Raw genomic sequence first — 11,676 nt, forward strand, 5'->3', positions numbered from 1 at the left:
GAAGTACACAGTTTTCTTGACTACTGGTCCGCCTTTTTTTTTTTTTTGTTAAATATTTTATTTATTTATTTATTCATGAGAGACAGAGAGAGAGACAGAGACACAGGCAGAGGGAGAATCAGGCTCCACACAGGGAGCCTGATGTGGGATTCGATCCCGAGTCTCCAGGATCACGCCCTGAGCTGAAGGTGGCGCTAAACCGCTGAGCCACCCAGGGATCCCATGGTCTGCTCTTAAGAAGAAATTGAGGAAGGTTTTTCTTTACCTTTTAAGCAATCTGTCTAGAAAGCAAAGATTTTGTACCTTACCAACATCATTTCCTGTGCTCCATGTTGTCTTTTCCAGGTCTTAAGAAACGGAGTCTTCTCTACTAACAGAGCTAAGTTTTGTTTTGCTGTGTTTTAATAACTAAGTACTCTTCTGGTTTGCCTCTGACACCTTTTACCATCACTCTGGTTAAATAAGAACTGCTGTTTCACAGTGACCTATTTATTAATAAGATGTTCTAAAACGCTTCATATTTGACAAATTTCTCCTAACCAAAGTCTAAGTCAGGTCTGTTTGAACCCAGACTAACTTTGGGATTTCCCAGCATGTTCCCTGTAACATCTTCTAAAGGACAAATATTAAGTATTTAAATTGTGTGAAATTCCTAGAAATCTACTATGTCCTGGTAAAATGTTACCAGTCATAATTCTAGTCATCTTAAAATCTGTGCCACAGAAATAACCACATTTCCTTGTCATTGACATTAGAAGGAAATGTCATCAGATCTTTAACCGTGGCCATTTTTAGGTCTTTTTGTCATTTACAGACAGTTGTTTTATTCTGATGATTTTGCAAAAGTGTTTCATCTTGGGGGCTCTTCTCCGCTCGTGCTCTATTTCTCTCTCTCAAATAAGTAAAATCTTTAAAAAAAAAAAAAAAAAAGGTGCTTTGTCTTCTAAGAGATTCAAGAAAAGGACTGTTTTCTGATAAGCACACTTTTCTGATAACTTTAAGCCATACCACTGAACTGGGTAAGAATTTCCATAACTCTGGTGGAAAACTCAAAAACTCAAACCTGCCAAGATCAAGCAAAACAAGAATCAATTATGTGGGACTAAATGAACTGACAAAGATAAACAGAACTGAAACATTTATCTTTCTCCTTACCTGATCTCATCAGAATTTGGAAATGCTTATTGAGTATTCTTATTTTCATAGTAATATATTTACTCGTAGAACATCTGTTCCTTAGACACAGATATGACCAGTTTCAAATAACTAAGGCTGACTTTACAGAGCTAAGAAAGCCCCTTCAGAACACTGCTTGGTATCTGGCTTACTGGGCTCCTAGTATTATAGTGGGTAAAGACGGTCACCTCTTGGCAGCCTCAGGAAGTTCAGAATATTTGGGGGCCCTGAGAAGAGAGGAATGCACTCAAATTCATAGGTACTACGGCAAGGACAGTTGGTTGTTGGCTTGGCTTCTGGCGTTGAGTGGCTTTTGAAAGTCCATTCTGAGATTCTTAACAAAGGGGGCTCCTGGGTGGCTCAGTACATTAAGCATCTGCCCTCTTCTCAGGTCCTGATCCCAGGGTCCTGGGACAGAGAGCACCGAGTGGGGCTTTAACATCTAACCTAACTGCAGTGTCAACCTTCCCCAGAAACTGGGGTTTTACATCTAACCTAACTGCATCAGTCAGGAATTTTCTGGTCTCTCTCCATCGCCAAAGGCAAATGAGGTCATCTGCAAGATAAGACACCCTGCCTGCCCTTTCCCCTAAGTGATGGTGACCTTGCTTGGAATCCTTTCTTTTCTTTTACTATTAACTCCCTGCCCTGCCCTCCTTCTTATAAAAATCTTCCATTTTGTACAATTCTTGGGAACACCTCTCTACTTGCCAGATGGGATGCTGCAGGATTCACAAATCATTTTTTTTGTTGTTGTTGTTTATTTGAGAGAGAGAGAGAGAGAGAATTCGAGCAAGGGCGAGGAACAGAGGAAGACGGACAAGCAGACTCCACACTGAGCATGGAGCCTGACGTCGGGCTGGATTCCACAACCCTGAGATCATGACCTCAGCTGAAATCAAGAGTTGGATGTTTAACCGACTAAGCCACCCAGGCACCCCTCACAAATTGTTTAATAAAGCCAATTAGATCTTCAAATCTGCTTGGCTGAATTTTGGTTTTTGGCAGGGCTCTCAATCCAATATCTAGAAATCCTAACTGTCCTATTGACTCAAAAACAGTCCATGGTTTGTCCCAACTATTAACTTTTGTTTTTTATTCGTTTCCATAAAAATGCTTATTAAAAAGGTGACTACTCACACCGTGTAGAGCACCCCCCCCCCCCCCCCCCCCACAATACTACCTCCTGAAATGACACAAAACTATTTAGCTGAGCTGACGTATTCTCAGGACTAACAGACTGGTGCAGACATGAAACTTCTTGGTGAAGCTTCAAAGGCAGGAATGAAGGATCACATAGTATGCCAACCCTAAATATGGCTCTTTGGCATCAAGATTATCGTGAGAAAAAAAAAAAAAGATTATCGTGAGGAAAAACAGACACGGGAACTTCTGGAAACATCTATCGTGTTTTCACAATAGATGGGAAAATTTACATTTTCCACACATTTTTGTGTGGGAAATTTATATTTCTAAATGAAATCTCCACTTGTAAGGGTATCTCCTCCTCTGTACTAGACAGAAGGGAGGACTCTAAATTGAAGAAACTCTTCTCAATGAAGAAAGCAGCCTGCCTAACAAACCTTACCCTGTTAATTCCACTTTTCCTGGTAACCTCCCTGCAGCTGGCCCCCTTCCCTCCAGCTTTTTGGCCTTTAGCTACAGATGGTATTTAAATTGGTGGCTAAGGCCTCTTGGGGAGTTACTTTTCCTGGGTATCTTCACATACACCTGAGGTATACCGGTTCAACTTCATTTTTACAATGTTTTGATGTTTTGCTTTTCTTTTAAGAAAGCAATGGGCAGGAAAGAGGATGGTTCACTATTCCTCCCAATTTCTAACCAGAGATTTTGGGACATTTTTGGGAATAAAAAGTCCTCTTTGGGGGATGAAAAGAACAGAATAGAAACTACGGTCAATAATTTTTTTTTAAAAGATTTTATTTATTTATTCATAGAGATGCAGGGAGAGAAAGAGAGGCAGAGATGCAGGCAGAGGGAGAAGCAGGCTCCACACAGAGAGCCTGACGTGGGACTCGATCCTGGGTCTCCAGGATCACGTCCTAGTCTGCAGGCGGCGCTAAACCGCTGCGCCACTGGAGCTGCCCTATGGTCAATAATTTTGTGATAACAATGTGTGGTAACAGAAGGCAGCTAACCCTTAAATCGTGGTGAGCACTGAGTAACACATAGAATTGTTGAATCACTATGTGGTATACCTGAAACTAACGTAACATTGTTATGTCAGTTTTACAAAAGTTCTTTTAGGGGCATCTGGGTGGCTCAGTGATTGAGTGGCTGCCTTTGGCTCAGAACATGATCCTGGGGTCCTGGGATGGAGTCCTACATCAGGATTCCCGCAGGGAGCCTGCTTCTCTCTCTGCCTGTATCTCTGCCTCTCTCTCTGTCTCTCACAAATAAATAAAATCTTTTAAAAAAAGTTTTTTTTTTTTTTTTAAATAACGTGCCTTTATTTTTTTACATAGCACTCATCACCGTCTGACATACTTTGTGTTTAATGGTTTGCCTCTCGTCTCTATGGTGTCAGCTCCACGAGGGCAGAGATTTTAGGTAAAGAAAACAAGTCAAAGCACAGAGCACCTTAAACAGGTCCCCTGGTTTGTTTCCTCTCTCCCTTCTTTCTTTTCTCTCTTCTTCCCCAAGTATTTACATGGCACATAACTAAGTACCAGGTACTGTTCTAGGTACTGGAGACCCATAGAGAATAAAACACAAAAATCTCTGCCCTTGGGGTGCCTGGGTGGCAGAGTGGGTTAAGCCATCTCAAGGTCTTGGGATCATGAGATGGAGCCCCGTGTTGGGCTCTGAGCTCAGTGCAGAGTCTGCTTGGGACTCCCTCTACATGTGTGTATCCTCTCAAATAAACAAATTAATTAAAAAAAAAATCTGCCCTTATGGAGCTCATAACCTGATGTGAGAGACAAAAACACAGTTTGTCCAATGGTGATAAGTGCTATAGAAAAAACAAATGCATCTGAAAAAATGCTTATTAAGGGAAAGAAAATAATCTGAAAAGGCCAAATGCTATATGAATCCAACTATGTGGCATTCTGGAAAAGGCAAAACCATGGACACACTGAAAAGATCAGCGGTTGCCAACAGTTCAGGGGGAAAGTGTTGAGAATGATGGAAACATTCAGTTTGATACTTTAATGATAGCCATCAGTCACCACACATTTGTCAAAACCCATAGCACAATGCAAAGAGTGAACCCCAATGTAACCTACGGACCTTTGTAACCTATGGTTAAGAATGTTATCAACAAGGACGTCTGGGTGGCTCAGCGGTTGAGCATCTGCCTGTCTGGGTGGCTCAGAGGTTGAGCATCTGCCTTTGGCTCAGGGTGTGATCCTGGTCCAGGGATCGAGTCCTGCATCAGGCTCCCTGCAGGGAGCCTGCTTCTCCCTCTGTCTATCTCTCTGCCTCTCTCGTGAATAAATAAAATATTAAAAAAAAAAAAGTTATCAACAGTAGCTCATCAATTATCAATTACACTATCACAAAATGTTAATGATGTGGGAAATAAAGGCAGAAGGAATGAAGATAAAATTAAATCACCTTAAACCTACAGCCAATTGAACAATACTTGAGGTAGGCACATTATGACATTCCTCCTTATAAAAGTCCTTTTGAAACTTCCCTTATCTTTACCTTCCCCAACCCCAAGGTATAAAATCACTTGCTTCTCCTAATCCTGGGGCAGCAGGGAACAGCAGGCAGCAGCAGCCACAGCTCCTTCTGCCCACGGGTCCTGTCCTTGTGCTTCAATAAAACCACCATTTTGCACCAAAGACCTCTCAAGAATTCCTTCTTGGCCATTGGCTCTGGACCTCACCAACCTCATCAACATTCAAAAACTGCATCAGTTAATAGGGGAAGCTGGGGTGGAGGGAGTGTAAGAGGATATGTGAACTCTGTACTCTCCATTTATTTTTCTGTAAGCCTGAAACTATTAAAAAAAAAGTTTTCATTAAAAAAATAAAAAAGCACACACAGAAAAACAGGAAATGCAGTGTGTGTGTACCAGAGGCAGGGTAGGTTGCCTTGGGAGTTTAGAGTCTGAGAGAAGAAAGGTTGATGTCAGAATGCTGAGCTTCTTAGGGTGACAGAGCCACAGACTGGGACATTGCCTCTCTCTGTGTGTCTCACGAATAAATAAAATCTTAAAAAAACCAAAAAAAACAAAAAAACCACAACTTTGCTTGAAGGAAAAACCACCTTAGCTTGACAACAGCCAGGCCTCCAGGATCCTGAGACTTCTTTTTTTTTTTTTTTAATATTTTTATTTATTTATTCATGAAAGACACACAGAGAGAGAAAGAGAGGCAGAGACACAGGAGGAGGGAGAAGCAGACTCCATGCAGGGAGCCTGATGCGGGACTCATTCCCGGGAATCCATCCCAGGACTCCAAGATCACACCCTGGGCCGAAGGCAGGTGCTAAACTGCTGAGCCACCCAGGGATCCTCCTGAGTCTTCTTTAGCATAGGAAAGTCCTTTTGGAAACTTCCCTTTGTCTCTACCACCCCATTCCAAAGTATAAAATCAACTGCTCCCCACAATCACAGTGTAGCCTTTTCTGCCCATGGGTCCTGTCCCCATGCTTTAATAAAACCACCTTTTTGAATCAGAGACCTCAAATTCTTTGCCATTGGCTCCAGCCCCAACATTTCCACATCAGTAACCAGTGCAATATTTGTTCTATATTTGACATTTAAATATTCTTTATGATAATGTGGCTGTTCTTACCAGGAAAAAAGATTTTGACATCTTCAATCCTTTCAGGAGGGTTACATTTATATGAAGGCAAACGTTTCCAAGAGCCATCTTCACTTTTCTTCATGAACTGGTCAAACAGGAGCCTCATGTCCTCATTCCAGCTGGGATTGGGGAGAGAATGGTCCACATGAAGGACTTCAGAAGAAAATGACCTCTAAAGGAGAGAAGAGAAAAAGAATGGGAAGTAAACCCTAATTCATAACATATTCTCCTATTTTCTGAGACTGTTTTGCTGCTGCTCCTCTTCCCAGAAGTTTGTCACTTCAGAGTGCAAGCAAATTTCAGGAATCAGCCAGTACAACCTCTTTGAGAGAAGATTGAGAGACAGTAAATGATTTGCTCAGTGTCACCCAACTACCTACTGACAGAGCAGCATTAAGCCCAGGTCTGCGGATTCCTTTCTCTAAAACAAAACAAAACAAAACAAAACAAAACAAAACAAAACAAAACAAAACAGTTAATCAATCCTAGGTGAGCCAGGAGGAACTGGAGATAAACAAATGAAGGACACACATTCTCCTCCATGTAAAAGGGTTTACCAGTGGGGTCTGCAGAGGAGCAGGGGTGAAGGTGTTTATCTCAGATGGGGGATGGGGAGAAGTTCTTGGACTTGAATCTTAATGATGATGTAGGAAAGATGTCAGGGTTTGAAGCCAATGGCCAAGAAAGAATTCTTGAGCCATCTCTAATGCAAAAAGGTGGTTTTACTAAAGCACGGGGACAGGACCCATGGGCAGAGAGAGCCGCAATGGGGTTGTGTGGGGTGGAGATCATATACCTTCAAGTTGGGAGGGGTTAGGGATAGCATGTAAGTCTCTTGATGAATTTTGGAAGCAAAGTTTCCAGAACTTTGAGCTGGCTAACTGTTGTTGGTGAAAGGTCATTTATTACCGTCTAATAAAACCTTAGTCATGAGACCCTGCAGATGTATATGGTGGATTGTAGGCTTGGGGGATGGCTCTTGGCGGGTAGAAATAAAGTAAGTCTTCAAAGGAATTTTGAGATGTTACATAGACTTACAGGATCCTGGGGGTCGAGCTAAGATTGCCTGTTGCCCTCAGCAAAGTACTAACATAGAGGCAGCTGAGTTCCTAGAGGTCACTCTGTCTGTTTTAAGGACTTGTCAATGAGCTGTAGAGAGTAAAGACATTTAATAATTCTCCTTCTGCCTTTGTTTCCCACATCAGTTACACAAGCAGAAATCAGGCAGCTTGAAAGGGTAAGGGAAAGCTAAGGGAAAACCATATGCAAAAGCAAGGAGGCAGGACACAGTTTCGAGGGGCCTTATGACAACCAACTTATGAAACACTTATGAAATAGGTACTAATTATTACCCTCATTTTACAAATGATGAAACTAAGGCCTAAAAGAAGCTTGGCTTTGGGGTGCCTGGGTGGCTCAGTCAGTTAAGCGTCTGCCCTCGGCTCAGATCATGATCCCAGGGCCCCAGGATTGAGGCCCTGCATTCATTCATTGGGCTTCCTACTCAGTGGTGAGTCTGCTTCTCTTTCTCTTTCCCTCCCCAACTATCTCAAATAAATAAATAGAAAAGAAAAGAAAAGAAAAGAAAAGAAAAGAAAAGAAAAGAAAAGAAAAGAAAAGAAAAGAAAGAAAAGAAAGAAAAGAAGAAAAGAAAAGAAAGCTTTGTTTCAGTGCAAGGGGAGGAGCAGATGGCTGTAGAGATGCAGACAAGGGCTTGACTCTGAGAAACTTCCATACTAAGCTAGTTGGCCTGGTCTCTAGCTGCAGTTGTTCCCAGAGAGATTTTAATAGGAAAATAACAAGATCTAATCTAGCCATCATTAAGAAAGAGAGTGGGAGGAACCAAGACTGAATCTAAGGACTCTGTGTCAAGGATTTTAGAGATACATTTTAGAGATAACCCAAGTGAAAAATTATGACTGCATGAAACAGATAAGGAGTAGGGAGGAGTTAAAATACAAACACCAGCCCCAGGTTTCTGAATTACACAACACAGTGAATGACAGAGCCAATTACCAAGAAAGGGAATGTAAAAAGAAGGCAGAGGTTAGGGGGACAGGTGCTTGGTGTCAAAATGGCTTCCAACCATCAGCACTGAGCAATGCTACTACCATTCCTGTACCAGAGGCCCTGGAAGAGGATAAAGTGTAACTAACTATGGTGTTGGACAAAGCAAATGGCCACAGGCACCGGAAAGGAAAACTATTTTTCTTTTTTAAGCTTCAGTAGAAATCTTGGAATATTTAACAGGTGACTCTAGGATAGATCAGTTCCAGTCTTTTATGGACCAAAGTGACAGAGATAATTGAAGACTTTTAGGAACTAGAATGACTCACTTGGCTGTGAGTTCTCCTACCTGATTTTAATTTGGAAGTGTGGAATTTAACTAAATTGTGTGAACTTTAAAAAATCTGCTATCTGCCAGGTTCTGTGCCAGGAACTGGTTAAGACAGAGAGAGAAGACTTATGCCCTGCCCTCAACTGCTTGCAGCCTTGGGTGTGAAAAATATCCTAAAAGAAGTACATATAGACACAGAAGGACCGACTGGACATTCAGTGAAAACTTCAAAAACACTGATGCAGTGGTTTCTAAAGGATACAAAGTTCACTTGCTGTCCCAAGCAAAGGCACAGGGAGATGACACCTTGGGGAAATGCCAGTATTTCGGTCTTCACAGAGGTAAGGTGCAAAGAGAATAGCAGCCAGATATGGATGGCAGAGTAGAAGGGGAACACACCACCAAGGCTCTTTGACCTTAACAGAGGGCTTATATTTCATCAGCTAGGTCAACGTTTCCAAAGGCCAAAATGAAAGCTGATTTTAGGTAGCACAAAGACTATGGCACATGTATTTTTAAATGCCTATTATCGAAGGATATAAATAACACATCAGGGATCCCTGGGTGGCGCAGCGGTTTGGCGCCTGCCTTTGGCCTAGGGCGCGATCCTGGAGACCCAGGATCAAATCCCACGTCGGGCTCCTGGTGCATGGAGCCTGCTTCTCCCTCTGCCTGTGTCTCTGCCTCTCTCTCTCTCTCTCTCTGTGACTATCATAAATGAATAAAATTAAAAAAAAAAAAAAAAAAAAAAAAAAAAAAATAAATAACACATCACACTTAGCATCTCACAAATGTTATTCCTTAGGATGAAAGCTCATTAAAGAAAGGTAGTCTTTAAAAAACCATGAAACTGATATTTGAATGATGAAATACTTTTTTCCACTACAGGGAACCTTATGGAGTTTTAAGCAAAGTTTTAGAAACCTCCCTCTGGTGTAAAGGATGAACTACAAGGTGTGAAGAATGGCAGGGAAAGCAGTTTAAAAAATTGTTGTAGAGATCCAGAGGATATACGGTTAGAAGCTAAACTAGGTAGAGAGAAATGAAGGAAAAAAAAAAAAAAAGATTTAAGAGACATTTAAGATAATATGACTAATGGATGTGGAGACAGACTGATCATGGGGAAAGAGAAACAGGAGAGCCTTGGATGATTCCAGAATTGTAGCCTTGCAGATTGGGGTGGAAAGAGGAAAGGCGGTTTTTGTTAGTGTTTGCGTGTGTTAGGAGGGGGAAGAGGAGTGGATCTATTAATTTTAGTTAGAGGCATGTTGAGTTTAGGACCACATGAACACTGATGTTGTGAAAAAAAAAATAATGAAAGTTTCAGGTCAAGAGAGTGAGAACTAAAGGATACTTGATGTAAAGGCCTTGTAAATTCCCAGCATAGACTGTGTACTTGAGGGATAAATATCAGGGATTATCATTACCTTTTGTAGCCCTCCATAGAGAAAAAAGTCTTACTTGATCTTTGGTTATGTATCTTTCAAGTGGGACTTGTTAACTAAAGTTATAACTTCTTTTTAATGTGTTTCCTTTTAAGATTAAGTTACCGAACAGGAAAAAAAAAAAGACAAAGTCTGTAAGTACTACTGTCAAATATTCTCAACACAGACTACAAGGCACCAACATATAGTTAAAGGTACAAATGTGGGCAGCCCGGGTGGCTCAGCGGTTTAGCGCCACCTTTGGCCCAGGCGTGATCCTGGAGACCCCCCCGATGGAGTCCCACATCAGGCTCCCTGCATGGGGACTGCTTCTCCCTCTGCCTGTGCCTCTCTGCCTCCCTCTCTCTGTGTTTCTCATGAATGAATAAATAAAATCTTTAAAAAACAAAAAAGGGATCCCTGGGTGGCGCAGTGGTTTGGCGCCTGCCTTTGGCCCAGGGTGCGATCCTGGAGACCCGGGATCGAATCCCACGTCGGGCTCCCGGTGCATGGAGCCTGCTTCTCCCTCTGCCTGTGTCTCTGCCTCTCTCTCTCTCTCTCTGTGACTATCATAAATAAATAAAAATTAAAAAAAAAAAAGGTACAAATATATTTTTGTTGTTGTGAGAGGAGTACAGGACATCTTTCCCAAGGTGAAAGATGGCACAGGACTAATAACTAATCTGCACAGGTTATTCTTTAAAATCAAGGTTCTTGGGATCCCTGGGTGGCGCAGCGGTTTAGCGCCTGCCTTTGGCCCAGGGCGCGATCCTGGAGACCCGGGATCGAATCCCACGTCGGGCTCCCGGTGCATGGAGCCTGCTTCTCCCTCTGCCTGTGTCTCTGCCTCTCTCTCTCTCTCTCTCTCTCTGTGACTATCATAAATAAATAAAAATAAAAAAAAATAGAATAAAATAAAATCAAGGTTCTTGCTCAGAGCTGTTCCCTACCTCTATGTCCCCTTAGTAATTCATTATAGCATATAGTACTTACTAATTTTGCAATTTCATCCTTTTCTCCCAAACTAGATTGTGAGATCCTTGAGACAAAGGCTTTTCTCACTAATCTTTGTATCCTCACAGACAAATGTCTTACTTATTGTTGGAGCCTAATTAATAATAATGGAATACTTCAGTACCAGTAAAACTTAGGGGCCCCTGGGTGGCTCAGGTCAGGATCCCAGGGTCCTCAGATGATCCCCTACATCCGGCTCCCAGCTCAGTGGGGAATCTGCTTCTCCCTCTGCAGATCCCCCTGCTTGTGCTCTCTGGCTTTCTCTGTCAAATAAATAAATAAAATCTCAAAAAAGAAAAAAAAAGAAAGAACAGACCAAACTTATTTAGTACCAACGCCAGACAGTGCGTTACAAGTCACCTCGTTTTACTCTTCCAACAGCCTTTAAAGTCGGGAAAGCGGCCCTGTGCAGCGCGAGGAGGGGCCCCGAGGGAGAGGCGCTGCTGTGCCCGCGGGCGCACACCGCGAGGGCCGGGGCGGGGATGCCCAGGCCAGGTCCCAATCCGGTCACGGTCTCGGCGCGACCAGGCCCCAGCGCGGCCCCAGCAGCCTGGCCGGAGTCCCTCCCCGCCCGGCCCGCCCGCCCGCACTCACCCCTCTCTTCGGGCCGCGGAGGGCCCAGGAGCGCAGCAGCCCCGCGCAGCCCCGGAGCATGGCTGAGAGCGCGGGCGCCGGCGGGAACGGCGCTAGGCCGGGGCTGCCCTCCCCTCCCCTCCCCTCCCGGGCGCGGCGGGAGCACGTGACCCCGGGGGCGGAGCGGGCGGGTCTGGGGTCTCGTGAGACTTGGTGCCCAGGTCCGCGGGCTGCGGGAGGGGAGGAGGCGGCCCGCCCCGCGCGGCCGAGCCCTGGGGCTCCCGGGCCTCCTTCCCGCTGGAGACAAGGCCCTGGGGCGGGTGCAGCCCGCGGACGTCCCCCGGGGTCCGGGCGGTGGTGACTCCCAGGG

The 11,676-nt window shown here is 43.7% G+C and overlaps 1 protein-coding gene across 1 annotated transcript in view; it reads right to left on the reverse strand.

The window, feature by feature from the left end:
* THEM4 (thioesterase superfamily member 4) overlaps positions 1–11,474 on the reverse strand; it is a 31,760-nt gene extending 20,286 nt beyond the window's left edge. The window contains exons 1-2 of the mRNA XM_038562279.1: positions 11,328–11,474; positions 5,946–6,129 (exon numbers count right to left, since the gene is read on the reverse strand). Coding sequence (XP_038418207.1) covers positions 5,946–6,129; positions 11,328–11,387 — 244 coding nt within the window. The 5' untranslated portion in view covers positions 11,388–11,474. The remainder of the gene's footprint in view (positions 1–5,945; positions 6,130–11,327) is intronic.
* Positions 11,475–11,676: the final 202 nt, after the last annotated feature.

This window comes from Canis lupus, chromosome 17 (assembly GCF_011100685.1).
Source record: "Canis lupus familiaris isolate Mischka breed German Shepherd chromosome 17, alternate assembly UU_Cfam_GSD_1.0, whole genome shotgun sequence".
Taxonomy (NCBI): Eukaryota; Metazoa; Chordata; class Mammalia; order Carnivora; family Canidae; genus Canis; species Canis lupus.